At 35.9% G+C, this 22920-nt stretch overlaps 1 protein-coding gene across 1 annotated transcript in view; it reads left to right on the forward strand.

The window, feature by feature from the left end:
* Positions 1-22920, forward strand: part of LOC149299401 (5-hydroxytryptamine receptor 4-like) — a 224478-nt gene that overhangs the window by 145467 nt on the left and 56091 nt on the right. Inside the window, exons 6-7 of the mRNA XM_089485975.1 lie at positions 11181-11334; positions 13047-13609. Of these exons, the coding sequence (XP_089342101.1) occupies positions 11181-11334; positions 13047-13609 (717 nt within the window). The remainder of the gene's footprint in view (positions 1-11180; positions 11335-13046; positions 13610-22920) is intronic.

The following is a 22920-nucleotide window of genomic DNA, read 5'->3' on the forward strand; positions in this document are numbered from 1 at the left end:
AGGAAAAGAGAGATGTGGCTTAGTTAATGAGGGGACAAAAGGACTCTGAAAGGTCCTCTCTCCCGTACTCTTCCCCAAAGTCACAGTAGAGTCAGGAGGGAAGACTGCACATCTGCAGTCAGTGTGGAAAATTATTTTTTTTGGTGTGGGAGCGGAGGGAGTGATTGCATGCTAGGGTGCATGGAGGGGGTGCAAAGGAAATAATTGCCTAGAGTCCAGTTTTTTCAATATTTAATGGAAAATGTTTTTGTTACAAAGATTGCACTGTTAGCTGTCTTTTTTCCTACATTCAATGTATTTAAGGTACATTGTTACCAGTGTTTCCAGTTATATATTATTGTTATTGTTTGCACTTGCACATAAATAATCTCTAATTAACATTTATTCCCTTTCTTTTTTGTCGAGGGGGGCGCCAGAGAACTAGTCCGCACAGTGCGCCTGAACACTTATGGCCGGCCCTCCACAACACTATATGTTCACACACTTTTGGTCATATAGTGTGTGTATGAATATGTGTGTGTGTGTGTATGTATATATATATATATATATATTGTGACAAACCCTGTAGCATGAGGGCCACAAATGTCACAGTCTTAAGCACAGTCCTCTAGGGCAATCAGAGTCAGGAACATCAGCTTGTAGCAAAAACAGTACTGTATTTTTAACTGCTCAAACTGGTCTTCTTCAGGGCCTCTCCTTGCCCTGGGAGCACAGGGAAACTTTCTCTTCCCCAACAGTCTCTCTGATTATCAGACTCCAGGGTTTTTTAATAACACTTTGCAGTGCTTATTTATTGGCAACTCCATTATGTATTGTAAAAGCACAAGACTATTACTTTCTGAAGCACAGGAAAAAGGAACTACCATCCTTTCAGGCCCCATAGGAATCCCGGACCAGATCCTGCAGACTTCTAGCCTCTTGAAAAAGCCGGCATGGATTTTCCGTAGAATGGGGGAACAGAGCATTGGCCCACCCTGCTCTCCAGTTGCTCCACCCAAGGGACCCATATGTATGATCTGCAAAATAATACATTTGTCTTAAACTATGGTCTGATCTTCCTCTAAATTACGATTATATACACAATGTGTTTTACTAACAACATGCAACTTATTTTATTGTTCTTATCTACATTGAATTCATCATTTAAATATTCACAAAGTGGTTTAGAAAAATTCTAGTAGGCTAATTACTTCAACAAAAGCTAATATGAGTCAGGAGTCAGCAAACCTGGAGTTGAATCAATGAAAAGGGATTGGGGTTTTTTTTTCAGCTTTTTTAGTTTTTTTTAGCTTTTTGGCTTAAAAGAATGGCCAGCCACCACAGAGAAAGCTGCTCTCCAAGAAAACCCAAAACATTGCTGCGTGCCTGAGGTTTAATTTTTTGGTAACAACACGCAGCACTACGTATGGAGTAAAGGTCATCGCATACCAACATGAAAGCATCATCCCAACTGTGAATTACAGTGGAGAGAGCATTCTGATTTGGGGCTGATTTGCTGCCTCGGGGCCTAGACAGCTTGCCATCATTGAGGGGACAATGAATTCCCCATGTTATCAAGGTATGACACAGGATAATGTCAGGATGTCAGTTGCCAGTAAATGTTGGGACAATGACCCTAAACATCAAAGTAAATCTACCACAAAATGGCTTACAAAAAGAAAATCCACCATATGGAGTGGCCCAGTTAGAGCTCAGACCTTAACCAATTAGAGATGCTGTGGAATGACCTCAAGAGAGCTGTTCACACAGACATCCTAAAAATATGGCTTAAGCAGTTCTGTAAGGAAGATTGGTCTAAATTTTCTCCTAAACGTTGTGCACATACAGTAACATACTTACACATGTAAGACTAACATCTTTACTTACACTCACATACTAATATACAGTACATACATACAGCAACATACTTATACAAACTAACATATTTATTTAGACGAAAGCACACAACCTACCATTGTTGGCTCATGAGGGGGTAGGCTGGTGCCAACTCCTCTGCTCCCTCAAAGTCCTCATATGCTATGTGTGAGCCCTAAGAAAATACATCATATTCTGACAGTCAGACTCAGTGCGTTGGGCCTGAGGAAGCGTTGACCTTGATTTTGGGTCCTGATTCTGTTTGACTGATATTTGGCTTCCCAAACCGGATTTGGTCCACAATTTGACTCCGGACATACTGCTTGTTGCTAACCAGGACTGGCTTCTGATTCCTCTCCGCCTTGTGGTACAGTTCTAGGATCTGAATACCTCTCCAGTCCAATCTAGGCTCCTAGGATCCTATAAGAAAATTCTTGTGTCATCTGGGGAGGGGGGCCCAGACCATTTGTTGTGTAAGGAGCCCCAACATTTCTGATGGCAGCCCTGGTCTCACACTCTCTCATGCTCTCTCAAACTCTCATTCACACTCCATAAATGGATTTGATTTAGATTTTTCTGCTTAGGAAAACATATTTGCTTTCGATAGGAATGCAATCTTATCACTTGTGTCATCTAAAGACAAACAAAGGGACCTATTTACAAGAGAACAGGTTTCAAACCTCTCAGATTCATTTTTACAATGAGTTAACTGCAGATAACCTATTGATTCATTCATGTAACTTGCCAAGACGTAAGATAAGGACACCCACAACAAAAGACTTTCCATTTTGTAATACAACAAAAACCCATAAGGTTGTTTGAGACCAAAAGGAATCTAAAAATGCTGTTATTTTTCTCATTAACTATAGTGCTATATATCTTGTGATATGTCTGCTGATAAAATTATCATTACCTGGTAGTCTGAAGTTTCTTAAAGCATTGATAATTAAAAACAAGGTTATGTAGCATTCAGTTTCTAACATATCAAAACACACAATATACCATGCAATATGTCAATGTGTCAATGGTAGGACCCTTGGCCTGAGATGAATGAATTATTATGTCATGTGCCACTTTAGATGAACCTCAGGACTATAACAGTACGAAAGACTCTTGGACCAACCAAACCTAGGGGCAATCCTAAATCACAGAACAGGACAAATGACATAAATCATGCAGGACGCAAATGCATTCAACACCAAAGACACATCAAGACGTGAAAGGAACAAATGATTAGTGGTAATATCATGCCATAACGTTGCACTTCACTCCATCAGTAGAGTAAATGTACAAACGTCTAAAAAATGTAAATCAATAAGAAGGAAAACCATTGGACACCAAAATGCAATTTTAGGATCTGAAGTTATTGTATTATAGTTTCTACATTCCAATAAACAATTAATTTACGCTTTTTTTTTGGCTAGGCTACAGTCCAAACCTTTATAGACAACACACAGTAGTATTACTCAACAATTTAACATTATCACTGTTAAATTGTCCTTCATTTCCCAAGGTAGGAAATGCCCATACATAGACTAACGTGCTTTAGCTTTTCTTTTTTGCTAATGCTTTTTATTCAATCTTGATAATTGAAACAAAAAAACCTGGTTTCACTGAAAAACCTTTTCTGAATATGTGCATTTATTACTTTAGATATCTACTAGGATTACAAAAAAAATACATATAAAATTAAATAGCAACTGTCATTTAATTGGTCATTTAATGGTGACTTTTGATGTTAGTGTAAATTTAGTTTACACATACATATATATATATATAAATATAAAAACACCAGCTTTGTGGTTGTGGCTTGAGCCTCTTTCTAGTAATGTGGTGGTTAAGGATTTTAGTATTTGTAGTTCAATGTCACGTAAAGATTTTTTTTAAATATTTTTTTTTTTACTGCAGCCAGGAGGATACTCTGCTTTGTAAAAAATATAGTTCTTTTTTCCTATTGTATAAATTTCACTTAAACGTTGCCCATAATCAATTACAACGATGGAATTTACTTTAAACCAAATACATTATCACAACAAAAATACCCCTAGGAAATAATGGGTTAAAAACATTTTAGTCTTCCAATATTTCACACATCAACTTACACATTTTTTTCAGCCTACAAAATGAATAATGGTAGTTTCTTTTTCCTGTCCTTCAGAAAGTAATAGTCTTGTGCTTTTACAATACATAATGGAGTTGCCAATAAATAAGCACTGCAAAGTGTTATTATTAATACAGAAAAAGAAGCCATGAACTCTGCCTCTTAACAATGACTTATGAATTGGTATAATTGAAATCTCCTCTATTGTGCTGGATAGACCACAGATGATATTTATCTAGCACAATACAGCAGCCCAGCTGTCGGGAGAAAAGAAGGTCCTATACATATGATCCTACTGTATCTATCTTTCTCATGCAGACTTTCATGTTGTTATTCTTTGAGCAATCTAAGACTGAATGCTAGATATAGCCAAGAAAGGGAGAAGCAGGGATTGGCGGAGAAACATTTTAATGGGTAAAGGGTCACAGAAAAATGTATAAGAAATGTATTTAACAAGATATCACTTCCAACCTCTACCACTGTAAAAGAGGAACATTAAATAAAATGAAAAGCTGGAGAGGAAATCCAAACCAAATGTATTTTACATGTAAAGATCATATTTAAAAGTATTTAAATGACTTTATGGGACCTTGAAGCTTGTTCTCCTACATATAATATAGTTTCAATGATTCCTCCACCTGGGTACAATTATATCATTTTGGCAGATACAGCTGTGTAGATGAAGTATATGTAGAATCAAAAACATTGCAAGTGTCCTACTTTTAGGAGGGACAGTGCCTGTTTCGGGATGAAGGCCTTCTTTAATTCTTTTCTAAGAGCAGAGATTGTGTGGTGGGTGCGTACAGTATTCTACAAACAAGAGAGTCAAAATATTTTTGTATATGAACAGCAGAAAATATTATTTATAAATTAAATTGTGTAAATAAAATACAATAGTTCTTTTTTAAGTGCCTCATTCAATAACAGTAAATAGGGATCGATAAGTAATTCAAAATTTTTTTGGAAATCCCTGCCCTGTCGATACATTTTCACCACATCCTCTAAAACAAAAGTGTCCCTTCTTGCCAATTTGAAATGTTAAGAGTTATGCTGTCGGGGTTCAAAATACACCGTTGACCTGCTGGGGACATTTTTATAACTTTATGTAAAATACGACTAGCACTAAAGGAAGTGAATCAAATGTGATTTTTTTTCCTGAACAGCAGGATTTAGATGTCCGTTTTATTTTCATAAAGTTAACCTTTAACCGTTAACTAATCTAGAATCATTTTTTAAGAACCATATATATTTAATTTTAATTGCACTATACAGAAAGATCCACACAGAGTCAGAAATTGTCATGGAGCTATTCAGTTTAAGGATACTCAGGATATTTTATTAACACATCAATTCATGAAAACTGATATTCCTGGTCTCAGATGGGAGAATATTTCAAAGTTTGTGATGCTTGTTAGTAGGTGTTCATTTATAGATAAAAGAACCTACTGAGGTCTTCAAAGCTATCACCCTTGTCAAACCCTCTGGATGTTTGTAGAAAACACTTCTGAATTTAGTTCCCTCCATTTTGAATTAGTTCAACCAGGTGATCAGATATAGTTGGGATTGAGTTATGATCTCTAGTTTTAATCTAGTTTAGCTACTGTCTTGCTTGCTAGGCTCTGTCTAAATATCTAGGATGTTCCAGGAAATAAAGACTATAGGTGAATCTTTCCAGCGTAAACAGTGAATATGTTGTATTATCTGTGTCTGCAGGTAACAACATTGAAAGCACACTTTTTTGTGTATCCATGACCTCTTCAGTTGCAATTTGACCTCTGCTGAGAGATATGTTCCATTAATTATAACAAACTATACAAACATTGTAATTGGTAATTTCATTTTGTGGTTTTATCATGTTACTTCTAAGGGGGTCTATCAGTGAGAGACATCAAGTTTATTGCATACATGAGATATGTGTTCATATAAGGTGCATACTTATATGACTTATCTCTTCTGTTGATTAAAATGAACCCCTTAATATTACACTGAGCACACAATCTCCTGCCTTCATTCCGGAATGTCATTTTATCCCCGCAGACTGGGAGATAAACCTTTATGCAGCTGCTGAAAATTAACTAAGTAATTGTAGTAACGATGAACCTGTACCCAGGTTCCTAGCCTAGAGCATATATCCTTCCATTATAAAAAAATATAAGGTACTTTGTTCTCAATATTTTTGTTAAATGGTTACACCAAGGAAAATAAATATTGTGCTTATTCTGAATTAGACATATTCATTATGAAAAAAATAAGGTGCTTTGCTCTCAATATTTTTGTTAAATGGTTACACCAAGGAAAATAAATCTTGTGCTTATTCTGAATTAGACAGATACCACAAATTACTTTATTTTTTAACATAAAATTATTTGGTTGAGATGTAGTTATTTATTTATATTCGCTCAGGAAATGGCTGAAAATCATTTTCACTATGCATAATGTAAAGATTGCATTTTATTAAAAGAATTAGTGTATATGCTGTCTCTCTCTCTTTCTTTCTTTCTCTTGATTCTACCTTCTCATGCACACAACATTACCCAGCAGCCCCTGACCTTTTGCACACACCTTTCAGCAATCTCTCTCCTCCCTGAACATGACACAGTCAGCAGACTTTTTCCTCACTACACGCAACACTATGCATCAGACTATCCTGGACACACATATATATTATTCTGGTTCTTTGGCGTGTTTGTGTCAGAATGCTTGTGTGTGTATATGTTTATGTGAGTGTTACTGTATTGTGTTAGAGTATGATTGTGAGAGTACAGTGTTTCTCTGTGTCAGTGTATGGTGGTGGAGTGTCTGTGTGTGTTAGTGTACAATATTGTGCAGTGTTATTATTATAATTTTTATTATTATTATCTTTTATTTATATAGCGCAAACAGTTTACGCAGCGCTTAATACAATACATATGTTCAAGGGGTATGACAAGACAAGAATTGACAGACTAAGACAAACCGATACATTAGGTGGATAGAGCCCTGCTCGCTAACTTACAATCTTGAGTTAGTGTACATTGTTAGTGTATGGTGGAAGAATGAGTGTGTGTTAGCGTGTGTTAGAGTGACTTTGTGTGTTAATATGTACTTGTATTAGTCTGTGTGTAAGTGTTCATATGTTAGTTCTGGGGGAGTCGGGGTGGTGCCAAAGAAATCCTGCACCCAGGTGCCAGTTACTCTAGGCTCACCTCTGCATTCAAAGTCTGCGCAGGAACTGACCTTCATTAGATAACGTCGACTTCATTAGCAATACCATAAAGAATCAGTAAAATGTCATATATTACACGACAACAACAGAAGCCTCAGGTCTGCATATAAAGGGCTTTTATTTTAACAAAGTAAAAATGTTTTCATCTATGCTTGACTACATTACTAAATACAGCACTTTATTTTGTGCTTACTTGTTTTAGAAGTTTTTGTGCCTTGTGCTGGAAATAAGTGCTGGAGTAAGTCTCCTGAGTATTTTTTTTTTGGTAGTAAATACGGTATATATAAGTTTTCCATGCCTATTAACGTCTGCTGTATACAAGAAGAATGATCCTGTAGTAATACTGGTGACATAAGGAGAAACAGCTCCAAGGTAGGAATATGAGAACACAGGTCATATAGAATACAGTTATTATTATTATTATTAGCATCAATTTAGCTTTAATGTATTCTGCATTATCTTGTAATGTGGTAAAAATGTTTGCAGCGGAAATGAATAATATAATCACCCTCTAATGCCCCATTATGTGATTTGTAACTCAGCAGCACACCACCGTTTGCATCTTTATATGTAAATACTGTCAGCAACATCAAATTGTACTTGGCAAATGGAATAGTAATGATGGGAAGAAGCACCGGCTAGTCATGGATGATAAATCTTTAATTTTACCAGTGACATGCATGTCATGTTACATAAAACAAGTAGGTGCAGTTTGATGACAACTTTAGGGGTCTTTCCATTTCACCTGTCAGTTATAATGTAAATTGATAATGAGAAACACGCTCCATGATATTAACAATAAATATCAAATAAAAAAAGAACAGTGTTCGACTGGAATCAAGCATAGGCAATCACGATAACGCAATTCTATCGGTTGCATCAAAATAGAACATGATTACATCAGTAGCGGGAAAATTAACAGAAACCATATTAAAGGAAAGAATTGTTAAATATCTAAATGTAAGTGACTTGCTTGTGAGATTTTGTAAAAATAACCTAATTAAAAAAAATACATAAGAGGGGAGCGATAGGTTGTCAAAGTGCAGTGTTTGGATGTTAGACAGAAGGTGGTTGTTAATGGTGGCTTTTCAGTGGAAGGTTTTACTTGTGTCTTACTGTGGTTCCTTGGGGATCTGTACCAGGACCCATTGTGTTTAATAGTTTTACTAGTGATATTATTATTATATTACTGAGGGTAAGGTATATGTTTCTGCGGATGGTACAGATGTCTAAAATAATGATTTTCATAAATTAAAAGAATGAATTAAATTGTAGTAGCTGCAGTTTAATGCTAATAAAAATCTTGAATATAAAAAAAAGACTCAGGAACAAACGAGGTTTGACGTTTTTACAGCAAATATTAAAGACTAGTAGGGCAGACTAGTTGAGTCGAAAGGTTCTTACCTGCCTTTAAACTCTATGTTTATATGACCCAACTGAAAAAGTGCAGTAAATCCAACATCTTATAATTGAAAAATAATGTTTCAAATGGCAAATGGTAGGTATATCGACATCACCTATATTGGAGGAAGCAAGTGTGTTTTCAGAGAGTCTATGGAAGAATGTTTCTTGACATGTTTTAGGAAGATGGAATTGGAGACATTTGAACCTGACTTTATGATTACAACAGGAACTGCCTTGTTAGGCAAATTATACAGATGAGAAATTCTTAACCATTTGTCAAGGACAAAATAACCCATTGGGAAATGATGGTGCCTTTATTGGTCAATCTGCTTATAATTATACCAGGTTTCACAGAGGTTAGGTTTATTCTATAGGTATAACTTCCCCCAAAAAATAGATTATGATGGCCTTGTAGAGACAAAGTAAGGATTCATACAAGAATGATGAATAGCTATTTTAAAGTCAATTTTCAGGCCTATTACTGTGAGATATATGAACACACAAAAGAGGTGAATCATCTAAATTTTTTACCAAAATGTGATTCAAGGTTGGCTGTTTTCACAGCACAAAGCTCAACAAATCTTAGGTTACATAGCCTAGTGTGTACCAAAGGAATTGTCTGAATGAATATTTCTATCTAGAATAACATAGTTTATTCACTAGTTTTTTCTACATTTTCACATGTTTTTGCATGATTCTGAAGATAACAAGTTAGAAATATTTAACCTTGTGGTTTATATAACTTTAACATTTGTACTAATAATATCACACAGGGGCAGGCCTTCCATACAAGCCAACTAGGTGACTGCCTAAAGCCCTAGGCTGCTAAGGGGTGCTGTCATTGGGGTTCTTTTTTCCAATATTAGCTAGCAAACGCACTCAGTACAGACAGCAACAATGTTGTTCTCATTATCAATCTCATCATCAATCTCATCATCAAACATAGAGGCATGTTTTCTGGACTTTAACCTCTTCATTTTCTGTATTTTTTGGTACCTTAAATTCCGGAGCTAATTTGCCAATTTCTACATATGTCGGTTCAACCATTACTTCTCTTTTCTGTGAACTGTGTACCCATGTAAATTGTATATTGTTATTTCAAGGAGAAATAATGATATAGTTTGATATCATAGTTACATGATTAGCTGAAAATTTGAGATAAGCAACCCAGTAAAAACTAGAGAAAAATAGAATTTGTTTTTATTTATTTATCATCCTCACAAAATTAGTTAAATTGACAAAAATACCCTAAAAATCAATTCAGGGGGGCTTATTTAAGAACTTCCTCAGCTATACAGAATTTCCATACTTTCCCAGCAGTTATATAGTATATAAGGTGTATATTATGGTTTCAAAACTGTTGATTTTTTATATTTGGTATGCTGGGGTTGCAAGTCTAATTTTGAACAAAGAAACCAAAAAAGCAGATAGACCAGCATACTTCATTAGGAGCATTGGATCCTTTTAATGCAGCCATTTGGCCACCAGTCACTGCCAATCACAGTAAGCTTAGCAATAGTTTCCTGCGCTTTTTCCACCAACGCTTCTATGTTGCTTAGGATCTTTTGCACAGGGTATGTGTTAAGGCAAGATTTTTATGATTTTTGGAAAACAGATGGATTTGTGTCTATTGAAAATATCCCCTCCCCTTTTCCCATTTTTTCTAACCTTAACTAATCAGTGCCCCAATTCACTGATTCATTCATGGGATTTCTTCTTTAAAATAAAGAATAGTCATGTTTCTTTAATTGTTTTCATTATACATTTAGACAGCATTGAAAGTTTTTGCTGTTGTTATATCCCAAAAGCTGTATCAATTGCAACCTACTGTTGATTTTCCATACCGATTCAGAAAATGCTAATATTATTACTTTTTATTATTTTTGTTCTAAATTGTTACTATTAGTATTATTAATTTATATAGTACCACAGCACAGTGCAGCAGCACTGTACAACGAGAAAACAGGACATAACAAGTAGTGCATCAAGTAACAATTTAGACTTTTTAGAAACAAAAAGCAAGGAGGGCCCTACGCAAATGAGCTTATATACTATGTATTGAAATGAAAGCGGAATCTTTAAATGCCATTGGCAGGATGCTTTCATTATTTTTGAGTAAGGTTTTTCGCTTTTATCTATGCTTTAGAAGAGTTGACCCACATCACAGATGTCCAAACACAACCTGTGTTTGGCTAATTTTAAGAGGTATGCTGGAGCACATACATGAGCAAATACTTTATTACATTACATTATGTTTCTGTATTGAGCACCAGCAGATTCTGTAGTGCTATATTACAATAGAGGGCGTTTTAAAGTTAACACTAGCATTAAAATAATAATTTACAATACTATTAACATAAATTTAGATACTGGCACAGAAAGAGGAAAGGACCCTGGCATTGCAAGCTTACAGTCTGGTACGCACTTCCTTTTAATCTAAGGCTTATTGGATGCAAGGCTTTACTGTCTCTGTACCTGAATAAATACATAGACAGTGCTCTCTAATGAAGCATTTTTTCCAGGTGACATGCACATTTCCCTGTGTTTGTAGAAAGCATTTTCCATTTCTGTGTGTGATATCGTCTTTATTTACATGACTGTTCTGTGTCTTTCAAGATACTACGCTATCTGCTGCCAGCCTCTGGTTTACAGGAATAAGATGACCCCACTACGAATAGCTCTGATGCTCAGTGGCTGTTGGATTATTCCAACTTTTATATCCTTCCTCCCAATCATGCAAGGCTGGAACAGCATTGGAATTCTAGACTTGGTGAGTAACCCAAACAAAAGACGTACAGATTTCTTCTTCTATATATTTTTTGTATGTATATTTCAAAAAACAAACATGCGCATTATATTTGCCCTGTTCATAAAAAATATTTGCTGTGGAATGTTCTTCCAACAACGTATTTTTTTGATCATATGTAAGTAGTAACTAGGATCGGACTAGCATATAACATTGGTCCATATATACACATGCATGTGGTCGTTGGTATGCTTTTATATAAGCCTAGATGTGTAAGTGTAGTCTTTGGCTACATGTATAAAAAGGGCAGCTGCATGCCACATAATTGCATCAGTTTCTTGCGCAGCCTTCATGGTAGGAGGGGTTCTTGGGCACATGCACACATGGCATAGGCCAGATGGCCAATCTGGTCCTGGTAAAATTAATTTTTACAATTTTCATTTGGGGTATCCACGCTAGAAGATGACATGAAGGAACTCAGCAAAACTGGCACGTAGGTCAGTTAACTGCTCAGACACTTAGATAAATCCTTAAATCTTGGCTTCACATTTCTGGACTACATTCACAGTTGCTGCCTTGTTCTTTTACATCTTCCAATAGAGATCTGTGGACCAGAAGCTAAAATATGTTGGTCCTACTTTTAAAAAGTGCTCTAAAATACCACCACTTTGATCCATGCATTGCTTATACTTAAACTAATTCAAAAAGGATTTCATACTATACCAAATACAATATTTAATCTACTAAAAAGTCAATGTATGCATATATTTTTATATATACATATTCATATATAATAAAAATCCACCTGAACTGCTTTAAAGTGTAACCATGATCCATTTTCTTCTGTATTACTTTTTTGTAATATCCATATTTTAATGTTTTACTGTAAGCTGTTTTATTAACAGCACATTTTCCAGTTATTTCTGGTGTTAAAAAATGAGCGGCTATAGAGGAACGTCATTTTCAACCAAAGTGTTTCTGAAACTGTGGTTATAAATCCTTCTTAGCAAATGCTCTGAGTCACTGTACCGATAGTGGCTTGTTTTTAATAGTCTTATTGTACTTGTTCTATACCTGTTCTATAAATGCTTTACGTATGGTAAGATAAGCATTAAATTCATTTAAGTGATATGCTCAACTGCTGCAACGTATGAGTCATAGAAATGAAGGAAACTGGAAAGCTCACAGACATTTCAAAGCCGTTCCAATTACCATAATCAGACTTGTGCAGAATTAGGATCCGTATGAATGACAGCGCATAGAAGGAAGAATGTGGCAGAATATTAACGGGGTTAAACAGCCTGCGGAAAATGCCGCTAGCACCGATATCTTACTCTCTAGCTTTGTGTAACTCATCTATGCAGATTAATTCAGAAAATGAATAAAATGATAGAACAAATTAAGTAGAGTGTTACTTTTTCATTGCACTATAATGGTTTAAAAGATCAAGAACTGTACCAGTGCTGTGATGAAAAGCGCAACGTTTAAAAAATGTATTTCTCATTGGTCATCAGTAATTTACTTTGGAGAAAACTATCTTGGCTTATCCTTAAGATAATTGTAAAATCTACATGTCTACCATAAGCTGGAAAAGCATTAACTGGTTAAAAAGTTGTGTTTCCTGTTTCTGATTAACCATAATGAAAACAATTCCAGGTCAAGTTGTGTTATTTTATTTTAATTGTTTTGTGTAAGAATGTATGTAAAGGCACATTATTGTTCTTATCCTTTTTCAGATAGAAAAGAGAAAATTCAGCAAAGGCTCCAATTCAACAAACTGTATTTTTATGGTCAATAAGCCCTATGCGATAACTTGTTCAGTGGTGGCTTTTTACATCCCTTTATTCTTAATGGTGCTTGCTTACTATCGTATTTATGTGACAGCTAGAGAACATGCTAGGCAGATTGGAGTTTTGCAACGCGCTGGAGCTGACCACCGGCATCATCATCCAGATCAACATACCACTCATAGGATGAAAACTGAAACCAAAGCTGCCAAGACGCTGTGTATTATCATGGGCTGCTTCTGCCTTTGCTGGGCCCCATTTTTTATCACCAATGTAGTTGACCCCTTCATAAACTATTCAGTACCAGGGCAGCTGTGGACAGCTTTTCTCTGGTTAGGCTACATCAATTCAGGGTTGAACCCTTTCCTGTATGCCTTCTTGAACAAGTCTTTCAGGCGTGCCTTCCTCATCATTTTGTGCTGTGGGGATGAGAAATATCGAAGGCCTTCCATCTTAGGTCAAACAGTTCCATGTTCTACCACAACCATTAATGGATCCACACATGTTCTGAGGTCAGTATTTTTTATACCTTTATTGCATGCTTTTCCTTGCAGTTTATTTTACACTCTTTTGTACCCTAATGAATACAGCCTAATAAGACTGGAGTGTTGACACGATTTATAAGTAAACAAATATCCACTATTCAATGCATTTAAAGAGAATGGAGAACATGTCTATAATTTCATGGTTTATTTGGGATAAACAGGCTGATCTCAATTCCACTATGTACCTCTTCATGTAAATCTTAATGTGGTATTACAGATTTCTGGGTGTACAATTTAATGACAACATATTATGGCTAGTGTGATCGTCACAGCATTACTGAAAATACAGCATAATAATTAACAACATAACAACCCTATAGTTGCCAGTCCACTAGCCTCTGGTAGGTTCCAACACATGAGGTACCATAAGCCTGTAGAGGGATATGCCTTTCCAAGCCTGTTGAGGCCGAAACCTTGAAGTACCACCTCATAAACCCTGTCCAGAGTGAAAATCTACACAGCTCTGTCTATAAAACAGCTCTGGCTAAGAAAAATGTAGGATCTCTCCCTTCTTCTCTTTATGAAACATTGTTGCAGGGAGCCCCCAAACATAGCTGCAGTCATGACCCCTATAATTATTGGTTCAGGCATCCAATTTCTTGAAGTTTAATGCTAAAAACCAACCAGCAAGGTGTAAAAAAGAAAAATAATAACACTACATATCATCAATTCCCTCAACATGTTGGAGAACCAAAACATAATATATTAAAATAAATATTTTGCACATGATAGATTAATATGTCACATGGGTAATGGGATTATGTTACCTTGACATTTTATATGGAATATGAACTGGCATTAACCTTTTATTCATGAATCTGAAAGGCACTGAAAAAAAATGTCAAGCCTGTTAAAAATCCTTGAAAATAAATGGTGCATTTGACTAATATGTACATAAGTATAAGATTTGAATAATGCTAACTGTATTTTTATGAAACTTTTAATCCTGTTCAGGTTTTTGATTTTCAATTAAATTCTAGACTAATGAAATATCTGAAAGTGATAGAGCCTAACCACAATCATGTAATGGAGAGTTATTTTGTGTTGTGTTTTATGTTTTGGAACATGCTTTATCATTCATTTACTGCATTCCATTAATAATCACCCATTTAATACCTCCATTTTTTTTTTGTGATGGAGGTATACGCTACTTATTTTGCTTATTGTGCAGGAAATTACACGGACTTTAAACAGGAATTGTATACATATATTTGTCTCAATTGTATATGTGTGTTTTAGCTCATTTTTAGACCAATCTACTAGACATATACTTTATAGACAAAAGTATTGGGACACCTGTTCATTAAACCATCAGGGATGTTTATGACATTGCATTATAAATACATAGACATTAATATTTAGCTATAACAGCTTCCGGTTTTCTCTGAGGACTTTCCACAAGAGTGTTTCTTTGGGGATTTTTGTCTATTCTTCCAATAGAGTGTTTGTGAGGTCAGGTACTGATGTTGGAATAGAAGGCCTGACTCGCAAACTCCATTCCAGTTCATTGCAATGATTTTCTATGAGGTTGAGGTCAGGGCTCTTTGCAGGCCAGTCAAGCTTTTCCACACCAACCTCATCCAACCATGTTTTTATAGACCTTGCTGGTATAATGTCCCAGTTGGTGTAATGATCAGGTGTCACCATATTTTTGTTCATATAGTGTACATCAAGTGCTTATAATATTAATTGTTAGTAAACACTATTCTACTATAAGTAGGAGCTCTTTCATTAATGTCAAACTTATCAAAACTACCTACAATGGCAACCCCCAGGTCTGTACAAATTCCAGTTTTCTGGAACAAAATTACTGTATGCAACATGTTATGTAATGCTTACAATACATTACGTATTCCTCAATTCCATCCATTTGCTAAGGGGATGGGAGCTTTAAATAAAATATTTCCATCTCTTTTTTATTATTTGGTTTGGATTTTGGAGGAAAATGATGGGTGATAATTATGTTTTTTTTGTGTGTTTTCTACACTGTGTCTGGTTATGCGATGCATGGTTTGCCTAAACTAGGTATCTATAAATAGGTTCACTTGTATTGAAAAAGAAACTTACAGGTTTCCCACAGTGAAGAATAAGCCATTTATAATATTGTCACTTAACTACAAATTATGAATGCAGAAAAACTGTCTACAAATCTCATTAAGACCTATATTCATTAATGGGCACCTGCTTTCCAAAAGCCTATATAGTGCACCTATTATACCATTTCTCAAAATAACAAGGATTGACAAGAGACCCACTTTTTCTGGTTGTCAGAAAAGGCACAATGTGGCCATAATTATTACATTTATTATTTCCATTGGTAGACTATGATTGATTCTTGCAGCGTTAGAATGAGATGTATAGTAAAATGTGGTAATACCAAGGAACAAGACATGAAGGATGTGTACAGATTATCTCATGTAGAGCATCACAATATTAGTGTCTTCTAATATTAAGAAACATAATGAGCATATTTTAACAATCCATTTTGTGGTCCTTAGACTATTTGTACAGGTTCTCAAATGCTTGCAATCTTGCAAATTTGATGGTAGTACAATAGAAAAGTCTGACCTTAGGGTTATGTTATGTCATTAAACCATGAGTTGCAAGTGAGCAGGTATGAAACATTCCATCACATCAAATAAGCCACGCATTAGAAAGGCGCAGTCTTGTCAAAGTTCTTGTGTTAGAAGGGTATAGATGGTACTGTAGTTAAATGCCTGTATAAATCTCTCTATATTATCTGTGCATTATGAAGTTGTTCTAGAAGGAGAATATTGCTGGAGTGGGTCTTCAGTAATGCATAGCTACATTAGTAAGTCTTACAATGACTCTATTTAGCTCAGCATTATCCTTATACTGCCCTCTGGTAACATTTTCTTTACTCTGAGCAGTTTAAATAAATTTCAATAAAAAGAGAGAAAATGTAGTGTAAATAATCCCTCATTCTGTACAGCTCACATCAGCTGGTATAGAATAAAAAAAAGTATTTCAGGTAGACCTTACCAGAGGCTTACCATTCTGTTGGAATGTTATTTTACCTGGAGATGCTGAGTCAAACCTAGAGAATTCCTAGGTATGGTTATACAGACCAGGAAAATATATCAGTGTTTCTACAGAATATCTACTACAATGTAAGATGTCTACCAGCCATAGTATCCTAGTGCTTATGAAGTCTATTATTATTATTATTATTATTATTATTATTATTATTATTATGTCTATAATTAAAGAATTGTATGCAATATTTAGCATGTATTGCCAGAACAGAAGGAGAATGGTGTTCATAATGCTATGAGGGTGGCTGTCAGTGTTCAAAGACTAAATAAGAGAATAGACTGAAATGTAATGAATCTCCGTAAGACATCTGAAAAGCTCACCAATCTCCATTCTCTTTATACATCACTACTGTGTATTTTTGGTAAATATCTTAATTTGTTGGGAGTGGAAAATTGACCTTTTAAACTTAAGTAGTTGAGTCAGGGGTTTTATTTTTTAAAATTAATTTTAGATTCAGATTTTGTTATGCCTCCCACACAATAAGAATGTCAGGTTTTTTTTTTCTTTGCACCAGCTGCTATTGAACAATTCCCATGCTCTTACAATACTTTATGGGCTGCTGTCAGAGCAGTTTGGAGATTGGAAGGAATAGAAAAGATGATAAAAATGCAGAAGATCAATGTGGGGACACAATCCTATAGTTTACATATCTTTGGGTCTTAACCCTGGAAAAAAGGAAAGGGGCAAGGATCTTTTCCTGGTATCTGTCATAAAAATGGCTGGTTTGATGTTAAAATAAGACTTTTATAAAGTCTTCAAAATCTCTATGTTTCATTAAATGCGGTATTATTGGGTAAATATTATTTGACTTAAACAGAAATAACTTGATTGTGCTTTCTTGTTTTGTATCACTTGGTAGATCTAAAAGCATGAATAAATACATAAGTAAACCCAAAAGAAACCAGAGCCAAGGGGTGTGATGTAATTAAATAAACCTAAGGGCTATAGAACCATGACATATAACTAAAATTAGTTAATAGATAATAAAATAACCTATGGGAGGTGGAGAACATTTTCTGATTTAACGTGAATGGAACTGCCTTTCCAAAGGTTTTATGTACTCTATCTGTTCTGATTACCCAGAGTGTGGAGAGAGAGCGCAACCATTGTCCTGATGTGGATTGCCATTTCTTTTGCCCCCCCTTTATTTATTATAGTAAATTTGAAGTTCAACTTAGTCAACTTGCAAAGCACCCTCCCCACACCCAACCAGGATGCCCATGGACCCAAAGGTAATGCAGGCGTCTTTATTTCATACAATATTAGCTTGAACATAAATCTATTTTTTTCCTAAAATATTAATAATACTAATGATATTTTGATGGGGCTTTAATTGGGGTGTGGGGTGTATTTGGGGTAAATATGGCATGTGTGCATGTGTTGTCCTTTAGTTTAGAAGATCAGCAAACGGCTGCATTTGAACTTTTATGATCTTACATTTTTGCAGAACTTCCTATACCCTTTTATGACACAGGGGAGCTCTTTGTGTTTAGCCCAGATTCCTAGATCTGAAATAAGGACCTGGTTTGTGGTGCAGTGTTTCATCTTATTGTTGAGAGGAGTAGTACCAGGTAGAGCCCTGCGCGGGCCAGGTTTTTTTAATCCCGCTCTCGCTGTTTTTAATCCCGCTCCCGCCTGCTCCCGCAATGTGGGTGTTCCACTCCCGCCCGCTCCCGCCACATTTGTGGCCAATCACGCCCTCTCCCGCCACATTTGTGGCCAATCACGCCCGCCTCCTTACCTGATTTCCCACGCAGTCCCTCAAGCCCTCGAGCTGTTCCCTCACAGGGTCTACCGGGACCTGCAGGTACAGTGCCTGACTGCCCGCCCGCAGCCCCAGGAAGACCGCCCGCGTCTGCAAGTTTTTTGGCGGGACCCGCCTCCCAATGCAGTCCTCTAGTACACTCCCTGCCTGGGATCTTCCCACTGACACCTCTATTTGCTGGTATTCCTTTGCCCCCCCCCCCCCCCACGTAACCGGTCAAGCTTTACCAACAAAACCTGTCCTTTCCTCCTCCAAGGGAGAGCTGCTGGAAAGTTTTCACGTTATTCAAAAAATGTCCATTGTTATTAGAAACCAAGTTAGTAACATATTCAAGTTAAACTCAGAGGAATTATGTGAAAAAGCATATTAGAATCATTGCACAAAAATCCATTAAGTGGGGGTTACCGTCACTCTTCATTGTCCCTCTAACCAGTTTTTCAGCTTGCTTGACAGTGAAGTACATATTACCTCTTCAACGATAATATATTTGCTTAATCTAAATTCATGCAATTTTCCAAATTATATTTTTTATTTGAATTTGTACTGAAGACATTTAATACCTGTTTTTTAATACCTCAGATTTGGGTACTCATTCTCTTTATGCACCATGGTTTTATTTAACGTAGTCAAGTTAACAGAGTATTAAATGTCAGCAAAATAAACAAAGTTCTACTAAATTATGTATTCATTAACTCAGCTGTTCATCTTGTTGTACGAGGTACTAATAAGAAAAAAAAAACAGTAATTGCTGTGAATAAAAGTAGGAAAGGAATATGTGTTAAAGACTGTGATTTATTATCTTCAATGTTTTCAGGTTTGTGTTACGTGGATCATTTTACTTATTAAAGGAAAGCTATGGTTCTTGGAACCTCCAGGCAAATCCCATGGAATTCCTTGGTGTTATCATAACTGACAGATACAATAATTATAATTGAGATGAAAACCACTTTTTTCTGCATGGCTACAATCTCATCTTTATGCTATTTTTACAAACTACTGGGTATGTCATTTAGTATAAATATCTTTTTAGTGTCTTTTATATATTCATATACATTTGCAATCACTATATATTATAGAGTCTTATTCTGTAATAACATTTATGTGAAAAACTGTACCTCGAATCATAACACAACTTGACTTGATTATAGCCAACTGCTGATTGCAACAGCTTGCACTGATTACCAATAACTGGATTACATTTTCTATTTCCAGACAAGTCATGTTATGATTTTTATTGAAAAATAAAGATGTGCATGTTGCAGTCTTTTTATAATAAATATACATTTCTTAGGTTCACGTTTATTCCTCATTATCTGAAAATGTGTGGAATTAAGAATATTTTACTTTTTATTAAAAAACCCATTGAAATATCAAATTAAAACGTTATGCAACTTGGATACCTTGTGATGTTTATGTGCTAAATCCTTCTATGAGATAAAATATTTCCTCTCACTTCATGATTTAGTAATCAAGCCCTACTGTGTGTATTTAGACCTGTTATTAAACAAGATGATGTCCCCCACCTACTCCATTCATACCTTATTGTCAGCAGTTGTGTTCTCCTACTGGCATGGTCCTCTCCCCTAACCTCGTCTGTGTGCCACCTCCTGCTGGGAGATGGGATATAACATCATACACCATGTAGCCTTCAACAGGAGATTATAAGGAAACAGTGGGGAGATCTGTGCTGGTAGCTGCTTAGACATTCACCTGCAGATTATGGTGGTTGCTGAGGGGGCCCAAGGGACATCTTCTGTGGGCCCGTAAGCCAATTCTGCTCCTATGGCAGCTGGCCTTTTTGCTTCACATTAAGGTTGGGCTTGTGTATAGTAGTTTCCATCTTTTAATCATATTGCAATCACCAGGGTGGGACAGACATTTAGTACTTAAGGTACCCTGTATAAGGAAAATGCACTTAGCAGGAGTCATAGCACAAAGCATCCAAAAATGTCCATTAAAAAGCTTGAAAAATCATAAGTAGAGAGCAGGTTCAATGACACAAGACCATGACAGATAGCAACATACATTCAAAACGACTGCATTATATGCAGGTGACCACTACAGGCTACTCATCAAGAAAATCTGGAAACTGTAGTTCTTAGGTAAATGCCAGGAGCAGTAGGTATACAAAGTCTGCTTAATTTGTTACTGTCACACATCAAGTCTCGGGATAAAGATATAATGTTGCCTCTATATAAATCAATGGTAAGGCCGCACCTTGAATATGCTGTGCAATTTTGGGCACCTATTCTAAAGAAGGATATCATAGCACTAGAAAGGGTGCAGAGGCGGGCTACAAAATTAATAAAAGGAATGGAGCACTATAGTTATGAAGAAAGGTTAACTAATTTAAATCTGTTTAGTTTAGAAAAACGTCGCCTCAGAGGGGATATGATAACATTATATAAATATATTCGGGGCCAATACAAACCATTGTGTGGAAATCTGTTCATAAACAGGCCTATGCATAGGACACATGGTCATGGGTTTAGACTGGAAGAAAGGAGATTTAGTCTAAAGCAGAAAGGGTTTTTTACTGCCTGCAGATGTAGTTTTATCAGAGTCTGTTCAGACGTTTAAACTGCAACTGGATGATACCTGGAAAAACATAATATTCATGGATATAATCTGTAATTATGGGGAAACCGCTTATTGATCCAAGGAGAAATCTGACTGCCATTTTGGGGTCAAGAAGGAATTTTTTCCCTGGTTAGTGCAAAATTGGAAAGAGCGAAACCGGGTTTTTTTTTGCCTTCTTTTGGATCAACAGCAACAAATTAACAGATATAGGAAAGGCTGAACTTGATGGACGCATGTCTTTTTTCAGCCTATATAACTATGTAACTATGTAACTATGTAAGTTTGAGTCTTTACAGTAGGAAAAAACAGAAAGACTAGATCTACCGAATGGTTCTTATCTGCCTCCAAATGCTTTGTTACTATGTTTACATATTTAAAATGATTTGTGGGTTCCAAAAATCCTTTCCTCTCAGTTGTTGTACTCATGGGTTTAACACTGGAGTCCGAGAAACCGTGCAGATCAACTCATTTCATTGCATAGTAAAACAACACTTGTTTAATTTATGCATTCTTCATTTTATGGTGTTCACTTTTTGACAGTTATGCACAATGTTGATTATTTGCTATAAATCATGCAGTTCCAGTTCAAGTCATCTGCTCACACTCGTTTAATCTGTAGTAATCAGACGGGGATTTGGGGAGTAATGGAGACACTCTAAAACCTCTTGTGCGGTAGTTGCTTGTTCTTTTAACTTCTGCCTGTATTCATATGGAATCATGGCTTGCATTTTTCCCCTGGATGAAACAGATGCTTCTGCAAAAGACATTCTTGACTCTTAATTCAATGTACAGTCGTTTGGCTTAAGTGTTTGTGTGACTAAATGGAAACTGAGCATGTTTTCTTATAGTGACTGGAAATGTGCAAAGTATACCCGTGTTTAGTCAACATTGTCTCCATCTTCTTGGTAAGTAGTTATTCTTGCATAACTTTCAGTTTAGTAATTAGTCAAATTGTTATTAAAGTCATAAGATAGTGTTTTAGGAACCAAACAGTGCATTTGGGCATTATTAGCTAATAAAACAAGGTCCACTGTATAAGCCCTTCATGGAGGACACATTACCAGGGTTGGCCTTTCATATTGCATAATTTAATTGTTTGGATGAAATGTGTATTTCTCTCCAACTGGCTGTACTTAAATAAATTCCAAATACAAGGCTGTCAAATGAATAAGGGAACTGGGGTAATCACACCAGGCTCTGCCATTTGGAATGCCCTTTACCACTGTGTGGAAAGAGCTATAATGTTTATATGTAAACCATTCGTATAGTCGGGAATCATGCAAATGTTGGCAACCTGTATGACCATTCAACAACCCATTCAGAAAAACAACACTGAAACACTTAAGCAATTTAGTAATATCATCAAAGTGGTGTTTGGCTTCATAGGTATTAATTTGCTCCAGGCCCAACTACCCCTAGCTCGTTTATCACTTAATTTATCACACCGGTTGATAGAAAGCAGTTGTGGATAATATTTATGGTAATAATAAATGCGACTAATAAATGTAGCACATTAGAAACTAATTTTAATTTTTCCCACTTAGTTCACCTATTTTTGTATGTTCATATGTATATTTGTATTTATATTGAGGCAACAGAGCTTTAGAGTTTACAGTATAAAAAGGGGAGTTACAAGTGCAGTCATATAAGAAGTACGAGAGAGAGAGAGAGAGAGAGAGAGAGAGAGAGAGAGAGAGAGATAAGAAAAGAGAGAGAGAGAGAGAGAGAGAGAGATGTAAGAAAAGAGAGAGATGTAAAAAAAGAGAGAGAGAGAGAGAGAGATGTAAGGAAAGAGAGAGATGTAAGAAAAGAGAGAGAGAGAGATGTAAGAAAAGAGAGAGAGATGTAAGAAAAGGGAGAGATGTAAGAAAAGAGA

The sequence above is a fragment of the Sceloporus occidentalis genome, unplaced genomic scaffold, assembly GCF_023333645.1.
Source record: "Sceloporus occidentalis isolate IW3139 unplaced genomic scaffold, rSceOcc1.0.p SCAF_28, whole genome shotgun sequence".
Taxonomy (NCBI): Eukaryota; Metazoa; Chordata; class Lepidosauria; order Squamata; family Phrynosomatidae; genus Sceloporus; species Sceloporus occidentalis.